The 15,139-nt window shown below is 44.4% G+C and overlaps 1 protein-coding gene across 1 annotated transcript in view; it reads right to left on the bottom strand.

The window, feature by feature from the left end:
* Positions 1 to 8,075: 8,075 nt before the first annotated feature.
* Positions 8,076 to 15,139, bottom strand: part of TNFAIP8L3 (TNF alpha induced protein 8 like 3) — a 49,082-nt gene continuing 42,018 nt past the window's right edge. Inside the window, exon 2 of the mRNA XM_066342843.1 lies at positions 8,076 to 13,150. Within this exon, the coding sequence (XP_066198940.1) occupies positions 12,588 to 13,150 (563 nt within the window). The 3' untranslated portion in view covers positions 8,076 to 12,587. The remainder of the gene's footprint in view (positions 13,151 to 15,139) is intronic.

Here is a 15,139-nt window from a genome sequence, read left to right as displayed (position 1 = left end):
GACTATGTTATTTCATCTGCTCACATAACTTGCCTGCTCTATCAGAAGTTCTGGCCAATTTTGGAAATTTCCATGTAAATATATGAATATAATGGTAAGAAAAAAATGAAAACAGAACAAAATGAGGTCAAGTATCACATTTAATCCACAAATATTATGATAGAATATGAAGTTGTTTTATGGGTGGTTAAAGTAAATCCTTATTGGGGGTGGCGGGAAGATGTGTGTATAGCCACAGTCTAAAAAGAAAAAGGATGCCTAAATAGGGAATGCAGGGACTAAGCATCTTTGGAACCTCTTTTCCTCCCTCTGGTTAATAGTGTCCATCTTTATAAATTACTTGGTGATATCCTAAACTCCTAGATCCAGCACATTTATGTACATATAAATTTAAACTGACGCTTTAAGACTAACACAAAATGTAATTTTACAACACTCGTTGCCCTGTGACATGTCTGGAAGTATGCCATAATGGAAAACTAATTCTGAAATGGAGTTGGTTTTCATCTTTTGTCACTAAAAGCCATTCAGGTGGAAATGAACAAACAGTTCAGGACCTGACTCTATGAAGGTGTTAAGAGAGCAATTATGGAAATGGTTAACAATCACTGATCACTAAAGTTTTCCTAAAAAATATGCCTAGGGTAGGGGTTGGGAACCTATGGCTCGCGAGCCAGATGTGGCTCTTTTGATGACTGCACCTGGCTTGCAGACAAATCTTTAATAATAATAAAAAAGTAACGTTAAAAATATAAAACATTCTCATGTATCACAATCCATTCATTTCCTACCGCTCATGTTCATAGTTGCGGGTGGCTGGAGCCAATCACAGCTGTCCTCCGGGACAACACCAAATTTTTATTGGATAATGCGTAATGTACATGGGTCATTGTATGGCTCTCATGGAATTACATTTTAAAATATGTGGCGTTCATGGCTCTCTCAGCCAAAAAGTTTCCCGACCCTTGGCCTAGGGTGTGATCTGTGGTTCCCTCCTCTCTTTAAGTCTGAATGTTCTTTTCTCCCAGTTACTTCCCAAGCTCTTTAGAACGTTGGGGAACTTCCTTGATGCCTTTCACTCCCAGACCTGCTGTAGGTTTGGAGCAGGCAGGTTTCAGGTTGAGGAGGTTCAAGTCTAGAAGCCAGGAAGACACACTGGGGAGGATTCCACTGCTGTTTGAACGTCCATGTTGTATAGGTAACTCGGTGATAGGGTGGGTTCAAAACCCGCTGCTTTGTGGTTCATGGGCAACTGACTTCCTTTCAAAGGCTTCAAGTGAACTCCACATTATTTCCAGGAGGGTGTGGGAGGGGAGGCGGTGAGGGTATTGATTTAGGACGAAGAGGATGCCTAGGTCTAGAACACTAGGTTCTCACTTCTCCTGAGACTTCTGTCGCTAAGGGCAGGAGCTGTGACTTTGGAGTGCAGGTAGGTATCTGCCACATAATCTGCTTTGGAAGTAAGCAGCAACAAAGAGGGAATGAAATCAGAAAAAAAAAAAAAAAAAAAAAGAATGTACCATTTAGTTTAAAAGAAAAAAACCTGTACCTTATTAATTACATATATTAATTTCTTTAAAAAAAGTTTTTTTTTAACAGTGTTGGCTCCAGACCACTTTGCACAGTGAATACCAGTGACCAGTATCTTTCAGACGCCTCCCGCTGGATGGCTTGTTCTCATTCGTCCTGGTTTCAGTGGAAACTCAGTCACCTCTGGGCCCTTTTACAAAGCACAGTCAGGGGCTCACAGAGAAAGGAGACGGAGGTAGGAACATTCACAAATAAATACACTCAACAACCAAGGCAAAGGATGTCGGTGAGCACACCAGATCTTCAGGAAGGTTTGAAGGCTGATGGTGAGGACACAGCGAGCTTATTACAGAACCTGGTACAACTCAGTGAACCGTTTCTCAGATAAACACCCTTATTCAAATGCCACAGGCACACTGTTTCCCTAAACAGAGAGACTTGAGGCCCAGCAGTTTTTATGCTGGAGCAAAAGATTTGGGTCAGAACCAAAGTTTTAAAGACTTATTGAAGAAGCTCAGTGATTCACTGGTCAGCAGCCAAGTGTGGTCTGATTTGTTTGTATTTCCTCTGGGAACTCACAGGCCAGTGAGGAATTGGCCAGCCAGGACTGTGCGGGCCACCGCTCCCCTGTGATCCTGTTCTCCCTGGGCTGGGTGGGGGAGGAGAGCCCGAGAAACCCCCTCACAAAGGCCCGCTCAGCAGCCAAATCAAGTTCCCTTCTGGGTGAAGGGGCCTACAATCTCCTCTCAACGCTGTGTTAATTAGTCGACAATGGGAACAACATCATTCAGAGGGTGAGAGGCAGAGAGGGGACAGGTAGGAGGTGAAATGTCACCATTCTCTCCACTGTGGAGGTCGGAGGACCTATTCCAGCTTCAGAGGCATCAAGCTTGTGTGTTCATAGGTCAGTTTTCCTTGTTCAAGTTCTGGAGATGTTAAGTTTTGCCAAGAATCTTTTCAAGCAATCTTGCTTTTTGTAGTTAACTCGGAGAGTTTGGGGAACTTTGTTAGTAGGATTTTACTTAAAAAGTATATTGTGTATGGTTTGGGCAGTTAGAAAAGAAGGTGCTTGTACATCCACACATAAGTGTACACATACACGAACACGGCAGGATGATCCCTCTCTTTTTCTTAGGATTTTGATCTCATTGGTAGAAAATTCAGAGAAAATGTGAAAGGATACATGATTGCAGAAAGGTGGGGAGTTGTGAGATTTAAAGAGGTGGGTCCTTGGTTGTCCCGCACTGATGAATCCTGACATTTGGCCGATGATCTGAATGCCCAAGTACGGGGTAGAGCATGTAAAATGAAGGTCCTACATGTTTGTGTGATAGAGCATGGGGTGAGTAGGCAGGAGACTTCAGAGTGAATGTGCCAAGGAGGATTCTGGGAGAATAATAGAGTAAGAGGTAACAGGAAATCTGTCTCCCCACCTAGACAATAATTGCACTGGCAGAATTGGTCTAATGTAACTATTTTGTAACTCTAGAGTCTGTCCAATAAGGCTTACAGCTTCCAAGGGAAGGCTTGGATGATTAATTTTGGTCAATTTCAGCGCTTAGCACCTTAGGGCCTACTTACTCCCTAGCCCCAGTCATGTGGCAGGCAGCTGTGCACGTGTTCCTGGGGCAGCCTGCACACAGTTCGCAGGAATCAGACTGGGGAAAAAAGGGCCTTGTCCTCCAAGTATGGGTCCTGATCACTGATTGTCACTTCTGACCTCAGAAATGCAAAGAGGCAGATGGTCATTGTTGCTGCCCTTCCCACTATTCTTAGAAGCACTTCACCCTCCAGCTGATGCGACTTCCAGGGGACTTAAAGAGTCAGCATCACCCCTTGGTAGTTTTCATCTTTCCCCTTCAAGGGGTCGTCAAACTTTTTATAAAAACCGCCCACTTTTGCAGTGCTGGTAGACCTGGTCCCTACCGCCCACTAGTGGGCGTTCCAGCTTTCATGATGGGCCAATCGCGGAGCTGTTTAGTTGCATGGTAGGGACCAGGTTGACCAGCACTGCAAAAGTGGGCGGTTTTTATAAAAAGTTTGACGACCCCAGGAAGCAATTGCACATGTGTGGATAATTAGAAAGTGGCTGTGCATACCCATGGAGAGGTGCAGGCTCAGAAAAGACCTTACATTTATACCTCCGGCTGATCTTTGTCACAGAGACAGCCAACAACCATAAAGCAACAACAACAAAAGTTAAACCTAGCAAACTCTGGGAAGGAGGAGAATCTGACATCCAGAGTTACCACATGTTTAGATCCAAATGTCCAGTTTTCAACAACAAAAATTGTCAACCAAGAATCTGTGTCTGGCAAAACTGTCCTTTAAAAATGAGAGAGAAATTAAGACATTCTCAGAAAAACAAAAGTTGAGGGAGTTTGGTATTTCTAGACCTGTCCTGCAAAAAAAAAAAAAAAAAAAAAAAAAAAAGCTCAAGGGAGTCCTGCATAGTGAAATGCAAGGATGAAGAAATAAAGACCACAATAAAGAGAAATGCACAGACAATTATAAAAGCAAGTATTAGTACAAGAACTCTTCTTTTTGTTTTCTACACGATTTAAAAGACTAATACATTTAAAATAATTATTAATTTATTTTTTGGACACACAAGGTAGAAGGACATAAGTGGATGGCAACAACAGAAAGGGGTGGGACAGAGCTGTAAAGGAGCAGGGTTCTTGTATGTTATTGAAGTTAAGCTGGTGTGAATTCAAATTAGAATATTATAACTTTAGGACACGAAAAGTAATCCTTATGGTAACCACGAAGAAAATAGCAATAGAACATACACAAAAGGAAATAAGAAAGGATTTTAATATTTCACTACAATATACCAACTACCCACAAAATAACAAGAAATGCAGGAAATGAGGGACAAAAGCTATAAGGCATGTAGAGAACAAATAGCAAAATGACAGAAGTCCATTCTTGTCAGTAACTTCAATGTAAATGGATTAAACTCTCCAATCAAAAGAGATCGGCAGAATGGAAAAAAAACAACAACTCACATGACCCAACTATATGCTGTTGACAAGAGACTTTAGAGCCAAAGAAACAGACTAAAAGTGAAAGGATGGAAAAATATATTCCATGTAAACAGTAACCAAAAGAGAGAGGAATGGTTATACTAATATCAGACAAAGTAGACTTTAAATCCAAAAAATTACAAGAGACAAAGAAGGGTGTTACATATTAATAAAAGGTTCAATACAGCAAGAAGACATGACAGTTATAAACATTTATGCACTTAATGACAGACCATCAACATTCTAGGAAGCAAAAACTGATAGAATTGAAGAGAGAAATGATGATTCTACAGTAATAGTTGGAGACTTCGATATCCTGTCATCCTTACACTTAGACACCACCTCCTTGCAGAGGCCACCCAGTAAGTGAAGCTTGTCTTCTCAGGAATAACGCAGAGAATGCTGAGGCTCAACTTGGTTCTGCACAATGAGTCTTAATTATGCATGTCATTTAGATCGGTTTGTTCAGAATCTATACCTTCAGTGCAATTCCAATATTGAGAAATTATAATGAATGCTATGTGGGAGTACAACTTTTTTATTGCTAGAGAGAGGTGATAGCTAAAGGGTACCATGTTTCTTTTGGAGGTGATTAAAATATTCTAAAATTGTGGTTATGGTTACACATATCTGTGACTATACCAAAATCCACTGAATTGTACACTTTAAATGGATAGATTGTATGTTATGTGAATGATTTATTAATAAGTTGTTCAGTAAAAAAGGTGAGTTCAAAACACTGAAGTGCATGGTACACTATGTAAAGACACATGCTAGGGATATTTCAAAGAATGCTATTTGTATATATGAATAGGACAGTATTATTTCAGTGAGAGAATGTGTTTACCACACTGGGGTGCATGGAATATACACTATGTAAAGACTTGTATTAAAAATGTTTCAAACAGTGTGGGGGAAAAGATCTGAGAACTCCATAAAATGTCTCATTTGTTGGGGCAATGGCCTTATTTATTTATATTTAAACATAATTCTGATAATTTCCTATATTTGACTCAAATCATAATGACTTATTCATGACTTTGCTTATTATCGTGTTATCTCTACAGAGATGTGTTACCTAATAAGCTGGTGATTGTCTAGTCCAGGCATGGCCAACATACGGCCCGTGGGCTGTATCGGCCCCTGTAATGAGTTTATGTGGCCCGCAATTAAATTTTTAATATTCCCCGCTACTTTAAAATCTCAGCTACTCAGAAGCAGAAGCATCTTTAATTATTGGAAATCGAGATATTTAAGAAGATAGTGATAATGCTGAAAAGAATTCCACGTGTGACTAATCTAGGGTTAACTTCCAATAATTGGTCGAATGGATTCACGATACTTCTTTATTTTTTTTAAAAAAATTCCATTATAAAGATTTACAACTTTTATACTCGTCTGTACTCGATATGAACTGTTTGACGTTTAGCGGCGATGTGAAACCCACATTCTTTTAGGCGGAGTTTGCCAGTGCGCACCCAAGGTCAAATAATTCGTTATTTTTGTGGTCACATGTGCTGAATCAAGTGGCATTGTAGCACAGACAGTAGCTGCAGTTGATAACTGAAAATGTGTCCAGGCTGTTTGTAAAACAAAATAATTGTTTTATTTGTGATATAACCCCTTCAAGCTCATTCTATTAATTAAATATTGTTTCGATTGATTGTTATACAGTTTGGATATTTATACAGTATGTAATTATATTTTTATTAAAATATATTTTTATTAAAATAATATTGTATATTAAAATTTTTTCACTCTTATATTTATTCATAAACAAATTACATAATAAAATTTTGCTTACTTAAACAAATTTAACATTTTTTATTTTTAATATTTCATCCGGCCTGTGAAAAAAGTTTTCTTTCTAATCTGGCCTGGGGGCAAAAACTGTTGGCCACGCCTGGTCTAGTCACTACCTGGGCCCACAATGAGCTGCTCCACTGATCTTTATGGATTCATTTTACCCTGCATTTTCTGACTTAAAGCTTTTCCCTGTTGAAGTCATGAACTTAGACCTATGATCAAAAGCCCTGATGGGGGCCCTGACCGGTTGGCTCAGCGATAGAGCGTTGGCCTGGCGTGCAGGAGTCCCGGGTTCGATTCCTGGCCAGGGCACACAGGAGAAGCGCCCATCTGCTTCTCCACCCTTCCCCCTTTCCTTCCTCCCTGTTTTTCTCTTCCCCTCCCGCAGCCAAGGCTCCAGTGGAACAAAGTTTGCCCGGGTGCTGAGGATGGCTCTGTGGCTTCTGCCTCAGGCACTAGAATGGCTCTGGGTGCAACAGAGTGATGCCCCGGAGGGGCAGAGCATCGCCCCCTGGTGGGCATGCCGAGTGGATCCTGGTCGGGTGCATGCGGGGAGTCTGTCTGACTGCCTCCCTGTTTCCAGCTTCGGAAAAATGAAAAGAAAAAAAAAAAAAAAGCCCTGATGGGAATCATTGAGGAGTCACTCCTCAGTCTTTTTGGAATCTATTGCTTCATTGAAATAATGAATAGCTTCCCTTCTAAGAAACCTGCAATGAAAAATTTCCAGAGCTGCTCTCTTGTGATTCTCAGGACATGGAACTATGGAACTGGAAGGGTTCTTAGAGACCTTGTGCAACTCTCTCTGTGTTTATAGTTGAGGAAACTGAGGGCCAAGAGGTCAAGTGTAAGGAAACTGCCAGGTTCTGGGTGAGATAAGACCAAATCAATCCCCTACCTCACAGCTCACTTCACTTTGTTGCCTGTGAAGGCTGAAAGCAAAACCCCAACTATGTATCTCCCCTGTCTCCCCAAACCCAGCAATCTATTTCTTTCTCTTTCTTTTTTTTTCTTTTAAATGAGAGGAGGAGATATAGTGAGATAGACTCCCATATGTGCCCTGACTAGGATCCACCTGGCAATCACTGTCTGGGGCTGGAGCTCGATTCAGCTGAGCTATATTCAGGACCTGGGGCTGACACTGAACCAACTGAGCCACTGGCTGGGAAGGGGGAGAGAGAGAGAAGGGGAGAGGGAGGAGAAGAGAAGCAGATGGTCATTTCTCATGTGTGCCCTGACCAGGGATCAAACCCAGGACATCTGCATGCCGGGCTGACACTCTATTCACTGAAGCAACTGGCCAGGGCCATGGCAATCTATTTCTAAAATCAAGTTGTAGCTGTTTCTGGAACAGGGCAGGGCAGCCCATTCCCATCACTGAGGAAGTAGCAGCTCTTTGGTAGGGAAGACATTGCTCTGAGAGGTGGAAGGAGCCCAATCACTCCAGCACTTCAGGGGCCGGCTCATAGGCTCTTCCTTCACCAGTGCCAGAGGCCGAGAGAGTGCTCGCTCCCTCCTAACATAACCTAATTGCTGCTTCCCTGCTCGCCTGGGCATTCAGCATTCACTCTGTGCCAAGCTCTGGCTCCCACCCAGCCTCTCCTTGAGGCGGAGCCAATCCCCAGACCCCTTTGTCCCAGGAACTGGTCCAGAAAGGCCTTTGTAGCCGGCAAGGAGCAGCTCTATACCGTGGCCTGGCGGGGGGGGGGGGGGGGGGGGGGGGAAGGGTCCCCTCTGACTAAGCTCCAGCTGCCTGGGTGGGCGGTCAGGACACTTTCCCTGCAGAGACCAGACCCAGCTCAGCAAAAATAGAATGAAAAAAGGAAAAGGCATGAAAGGAACGAAAAAGGGTGGCCCTGAGGTGCTGCTGGGGTGGGTGCGAGAGACCGCCTCCTCCTGGGACTGGGAAGGATTCTGAATGCCACATATCTTATTCTTCAATTCAGCCAAAGATTAAGCTGTGGGGACCCCGGAACCACACACACTCTTGATGCCTGAGAATCTGCATGCCAGCAGGCGAAGCTGGAAGGAGGACAGTGTGGGCGGAACCAGGTGACCTCTCTTCGCAAGGAGCTTTGCAAGCTTTCTCCGCTATCCATTTCTTGGGCGCAACAGTGCCTGGTATGTCCAGCGATGCGCTCTCTTGTACCTTTGAGATTTACTATTAGAATTGTAAGGCAAGTTTGTAAATTCTTTGATTTATGTATGGTAGTTATACCTAGTCAGTTTTCAAAGAGCAGGCAGGACATGTGGGAGCTTGCCTCTTTCTGCAGCTGGCCTCTGTGTCCCCCAGACACAAGTTTACCCTTCAGCCTTGGAGGCCCCACAACTGAGTCACCATCAAGGGCAGGGTGACCCTCACTCATTCTCTACAAGCCTACATCTTCCTGTGTTGTAGCAAAATTTCTCAAAATTGAGAACTCACAGATAGCCAACTATGCCCGCAGACCCCTAGGGGATGCCCAGGCATCATTAGAGAAACACATTAAGTTCAGCTTTTTTTTTTTTTTCTCATGTGAGGTGATCAATCAGCATGAATGACATTGTAAACATAAAGAGACACTCAAACCCAGAAGCCAGACGGCATCCTGCGGCTATAAGGTAGCTATCCTCACATGATTCAGAAGGGACTGATGTTGAGGTTGATTTTTGAAAAGTTAGAATGAAACAAAAATCTTTAAAATCCTTTTAGCACTCATGGACTCCACTGCACCCCAGAACTTTCAGAGATTCCTAGCTGCCATTTTGAGAAGCAGCATGTTGAAGAGCCTTTCCTCTAACAAGCAAGAGCTCCCTCTAAGAGAAGAGCAGGGAGGGGGGCTGGTCTGGGTTTGAACCCCAATAGCAGGGTCAACCTGAATAAGAGAAACCCACTGACCACAGAGTACTGAGTTGAGAGGACCTTGGTGACCCTGTCTATCCCTCAAGGCCATCTGATTCGTGACTGTCAATATCCCAGGCCATTACTGGAAAGCTCCTGTGTTTGGCAGCCAGTTGGCTGATCTAGAATTTTCATGATTGGTTGTTCTGGACATCTGAGACCATGTTAAAATAAATAACGCCCCAAAGATATTGGGGCAGAGGGCATGTAGGCCCTTATATGAGCTTTCTTTTTTTATCGATATATATATATAAATTAATTCCATGAAGTTCATTGGAGCAGCCAGGGAATGCACTGATTTACTTCTGAAAAAAATGATGTACCAATGGGGAAGATGGGAGTTTGGAGGAGACGCACCGATGGAGAAGTCCCTTCATTTTGATTTGTCACTTAGCAGAGACCTGTAGTTGTTGAGGGTGTCAAGACTCACAGATGGGAACACCGGGAGGCAGAGTGATGCCGACACACAGCACGCAGAGTCTGCAGGGCTCAGCCACATGGCGGACACATTACCAGGGCTCGGTGGGGTGGGAACTTCAGCACGAGTCCCTGGCGTCCTACTGTGGGGACACTGCTGAGCACTTGGGGACGGATGGAGACCCGGTGATGTCCCCAGATGACAGACAAGCTGCTCCTGCCACCCCTCTCACCTGCCTAAAAGAATGAATCCTGTCCCTGCCTTGGACTTGCTCAGCACGTGTTGTTCTCTGGTACGTGTGGGGCTTGATCAATGGAGTTATTTTGTACTGCTATTTGTTTTGAAATCAGTTTTATTCCGGGTACCACCTCCATGTAGACATGCTAACCTTGCTTCTGGGGGTTCTCATTACTGAAAATTTTGTATAGAGTTCTAAGCGAGATGCACATCCACAGAGTTCTGTTTTGGAAAGCATCTGCTAGCCTGTCACATCTTTTTTTTTTCTTTCCAGCCAAAATAATTTTTCAGGGCCACTAAGTGACATGGTTAGAATTCTGACAATAAACCAATAATGATCATCTTTCTTTGGTTACTACATTGTTATGGAAAGTATTTGAAATTTGTAAGCTTTTCATTTGGTTGATGAAACTTGATGATCACTTGAATTTATATGCCAATGGTATGCTGAAATGTATAGCTAGGGTTGGTTTTGGCTACGTTTAGAGGAGTGGTGGGTTACTTGAGCCTGGGTGGCCCAGCTCCCCCTGACTGTGTTGATAAGCTTGAGCTACACCCAGCTGGCCTTGCAGTAAAGAGAGCCCTGTGGCTGCCTCAGTGGAGAAGATGTTTTGTTCTGCTCTGCACTCCGTTGTTGCACCTGCGGGGACCTGCTGGTGGAAGAGCTGATCCTTCCCTGAGCAGAGCAAGGAAGACCCAGTTCCTGCAGAGCCTCACGGGCTGTCGGAACCTTTGCTGCCATGCGGTGCTTTGGCTTGTGGAGCGGGGAGAACAGGCGACCCTCTTTGGTTAAGGGTCCCCCCTTCCTCCCTGCTGTGTCTCAGATGGACAGAAGACTGGTCCACCTATTCTTTTTGGGGTTTCAATTCTCGGCATAGGTCTACCTGCTTAGTGAAAAAAGAACCGGCCCTCGTACTAGCACACAGTCCTTAACCAGATGAACACACCAAGGGAGGCACTGAGGACTCTGTATGTGAAAATTCACTCGGCTCCTGCTGGGGTGCCTGCTGCCTACTGGGTAGATGAGCAGGGTGGCCGCCTGCCTGTCGTTTCCACCAGCTCCGCCCAAATAAGCGACGATTTCCCCAGCCCAGGTGTGCACAGGGCATCACTGTTAGTCCTCGGGTCTATGAGGAGGCACTGGGCCTTGCTAATCAAATATGGAGAAAAGGAACTGACTTAACTATTCCTTATTTTTTCCTGGACATCCTTCCTATGAACTAATTTTGAGTTGCTGGTAGCTGAAGAGCTTAACTGCATGGTTTACACCAGTATTGACATGGGGCCAGCTGAGGCTAAATGGCCACTGTGGATTTGTTTCACACGTTCCCATAAACCAGCACTGATGCTCCTGCTAGAGAGACTATGGGGTGGGAGGAACCACGGGGCTGAGCTAATGTGGTATTTTACAAAAGCAGCATAATGGGAACAGGAGGTCATGCAGGAAGAGCACGTCTCTCAATGTGGTGTCGTCCAGACAACATTATAAGACAGTACATTGTCCTGATGCTTGTTAAGACTAGGATAAAAAGATGTCAGAAGCCACAGTGTGAAAGCAAGGCTGTGAGACATTCAGAGAAGGCAGTCTCTGTGTCTGTGAGCTAGCTCCCCCTGGACCAGGGACACAGGCCCTGCCGGGACTGCTTCCCCTTCGGGTCTAACTACTGAGGTCTTACTCTTCATTTTCCTCTTCCCATTGTTCTTAACTCTGTATCTGACTCCAAGGAATTTTATTTTTGAATCGCAATTTCAAAACCTCTGGTTAGAAGAGTAGTTTCAATTTAATAACGAACCAGAGAAAACAGCACAGAATGAGTATGAAAGACCAAGAAAGACAGACAGGGGCTCATTTTACCCGACTCTCCTGCGCATGCTGGAATAAACCCTCCCTGCGCCTCCCGGCCTGGGCCCCATAGATGAGGGAAGGCTGGTCCTGCAGGGGGAGCACAGTTCTCGGCTTCGCAAGATGCATGGGAAACTCTGCCTGCCTGCTGGAGGAGCAGAAACCTGCACACCTAAGATCTAAAAAACAGAGCCGTGAAAAACATTTTCCCAATTTGCAGCTACAATTTTCACACCTTTAGATTCATTTTTAATTTGCATGAAATAACACTTCTAGAGACACGACAAACCCAGCCCATCAAAGGCTATTGTTCTGTTCTGTGCTGCTTAATGGTCTAGATCCGGGTTGACCCCTCTCACACTCTGAAGAGAAAGTAAGAGCCTACATTCGCATTTTCAAACGCTTGGACCTACACTGCTTCATTTGATCCTCACAGCAGCCCTGGGAGGCAGGCAGGTGGGTATTATGGTTTCAGGATCCACAGGACTGAATTGTAACTGGTGAAGCTGGGAACCAAAGCCATGTCCTCTGGCTCCTGGTCCAGGGCTCCTTCTGTTACACAAGGTGAACTGAACTCTCCATGATGAGCAGGGCAGCCTTTCTGCTTAGAGCAGATGAAATGTCCTTTGGGCTTGCAAATGAAAGGTGATTTTAAATACAGACCTCATCAGCAAGCTCAGGGGAAAAACACACCTGAGCTCAATTCGGTGTTAACATCAGAGGGGTGACAAGGACAGAACACGGGCATCTTGGACAAGGGTTTCTTCCTGTTTTCTTGATTCTCACCCAGACCGCATTGGGGGCTGTAACGTGAACACAGCAAAGTTCAGGAGGAGGGGAAGATATTCAAAGGACTTTCTCATCTAGCAATTTATTGATTCCTTCACAAATTCTCTTGAGGTTGGGTCTACAGTCTCCATCCAGACTATAAAGGGTAGAGAGGAATTCCACATCAGCAAAGTGGTTGAAGACATGGTTGATGCGCCCATGGGTCCTGGGTGTCAGGTGTCGCTGTACCAGTTCATGCACCAGGTCCTTGCATTCATGCAGGAGCTTGGAGAGCACGTTCCTGTCGAAGGTGTAGTCCACCTCATAGAAGCTGACGATGGTCATGGCGGTCTGGTTCAGCTTCTTCCTGAACTTCTCCACTATAACAGCCTCCTCCTGGTTGAACTGGTTGTTCCGGTGGAGGATCCCAATTTTGATTGCCACCTTAATCAAGTCTTTCATTATCTTGTGGGCTTCCTTCTTGTTGTGGGTGTGCTCCTTGGTGACTTTGTAGAGCTCATCAAAGATCTCACTGCTGGTGTCATCAATCAACATGTTGGCCACGGTTTTGCTGGCTATTTTGCTCAGAATCTTCTTCTGGGCTTGAAGGGCAAGGCTCTTTGAACTAAAAACATCGGGACCTATGGTAAGAAAAGAAATGAAAGTCATGGCAATACGAGAACGCATTATTGTTTTTCTGTAAGTGAAGTACATTAATTTGACCTTAATGTTCTTAGAGCAAAAACTCATGCTTTTATAGCCCACACTCCCTAACTCAACTCCACTCATGCCTGCTGGCCACATTGTCCTGTTAACCTGCTTTTTTACTCACTTGAAACTTCAAAATTGCCCTCTTCCCTCTCTAGAAGTGGTCTCCTCTTGTGTAGGCCAAATCTCACTTTTTTAGACTTATGTCATGCATACAGCTTCCCAGACTCTATGTAATCACAGAGGACTCCCTACCATGGCTGTTGCACTGGAAACCATTCAGTTTTGCAGGTTTTACAGGAGGAAATTATTGCTTAATGGCAAGAATGTAGTCGGTTTTTGACTGAGTCTCAGAGTCCGTACTTCACTGAATCTAAGATATATTTTTTTCAGTTTGATATGTTGAAAATTGAGGTTCATTATAGTCATTGTTGCCAGGTGGCAGCTGTGTTATGGTTGTCTCTACCTGTGTGCACATCGGTTTACACAGTAGGAGCCAGAGTTTTGGGATAAAAGTCAAGAGTATTCTTGTAAGAAAAGCTACCTTTCCAGGGATCGTGACACATAGAGAACTGCACTGTGTGGGAAACACGACATCAACAAATCCAAGTCAAATGTGCGTCGATTGGCAATACCCTGAGTGTGAAGAAGTTCAGAAAAAACACAGAAAACTTATTCCCCAGTTTATGAATGAAAAAGAGTGATACATAATAAAAAAAAATAATACTATGTCTAAGTAAGTCTAAAAAGGATCTCTCAATAAGTATAAAATAAAAATTCTAAGTAACAAGAAAGCCATCACAATTTAATTGGCAGCATCTTTTTCCCTCTTAAGAACACATGAGACATCACCTTACAGTCAACGGTGTCTTAGATCTGATGAAACACTCCGGGAAGTCACTAATTAGCCAGAGCTGACATTTGAAATGAAACCTCCTGGCTAGCCTTACTCAACAATTTATATGCTATCTTCCCAAGGAGATTCAAGTTGCCTGAGGACAGAGACCATGTCTCCCATAGCACCTCGCTCAGTTCTGGGCACAGGGATGGGATGGTGTCTGTTCAGTAAAGTACCAAAGAGATACTGCAGAAGAATAAGAAAGTAGTAAAACATGGTGCAAACTTACACTTAAAATCCTCCGGCAATTTTCCTGTAAGAATCAAGGGCCCTCTAGGATTCCTAGAGCTTTTGGCCAGTGTGGCTCTGTGACCATGCAGAGAGGACAAATGTGTCATGCAGAGTGGACAGCCTGCCAGCCACACTCGCCAGTTCTGCAATCCTCGTCTGGCTCCTCCCCATCTCGTATTCCACCCTTCTGCCCATCCTGGGCTCATTCCTTCAGTGGACCATGATTAATCTCTGTATTGCAGACACAGACTCAATAAACACTCAAACACAATGTAGACACAGCGCTTCCTCCACCCGCTTGCCCCCTCATGGACTGGCCAGGCCTTGCTCTCTCAGCCCTGGGTCCTTCCAGGACAGCCACTTCAGCTCGGAGGCTCTCCCAGCTGTAGCCCCCCCCCCGGGGGGGGGCACCACCTGGAGTGAGGTTGCTGCAAGGGAATGAGCAGAACCAAAGCAGTGGCTACCATGGGCCTCTCGCAGCTCCAGGGCTCTCGCTGCCTAATGTTCGAGACCATCAACTCTTTAAGCAACTTCACGGCCAAGCAATCCTGACCCGGCCAGGATTTCCCCTTCAGCCTCGGTGCCAAGGGAATAAATGGTATCTTTTGATTCTTTACCACAAGAAAGACGACTTTCTGATTTATGCTCTTCCTGAGTTTGAGACAAATAATATTCTTGCCTCGTCTGATCATCGACCATGGTCACCAGACCTCTGTGTCAATAACCTTTGCTCCAAAAACATCAAATTCGTCCTTCAAAGACAAATATTTACAAGTATTTAGGATGTGCAAAA

The sequence above is a fragment of the Saccopteryx leptura genome, chromosome 6, assembly GCF_036850995.1.
Source record: "Saccopteryx leptura isolate mSacLep1 chromosome 6, mSacLep1_pri_phased_curated, whole genome shotgun sequence".
In the NCBI taxonomy this organism is placed as follows: Eukaryota; Metazoa; Chordata; class Mammalia; order Chiroptera; family Emballonuridae; genus Saccopteryx; species Saccopteryx leptura.
The sequence above is the reverse complement of the archived record's forward strand: the minus strand, read 5'-3'. Positions and strand labels throughout refer to the sequence as shown.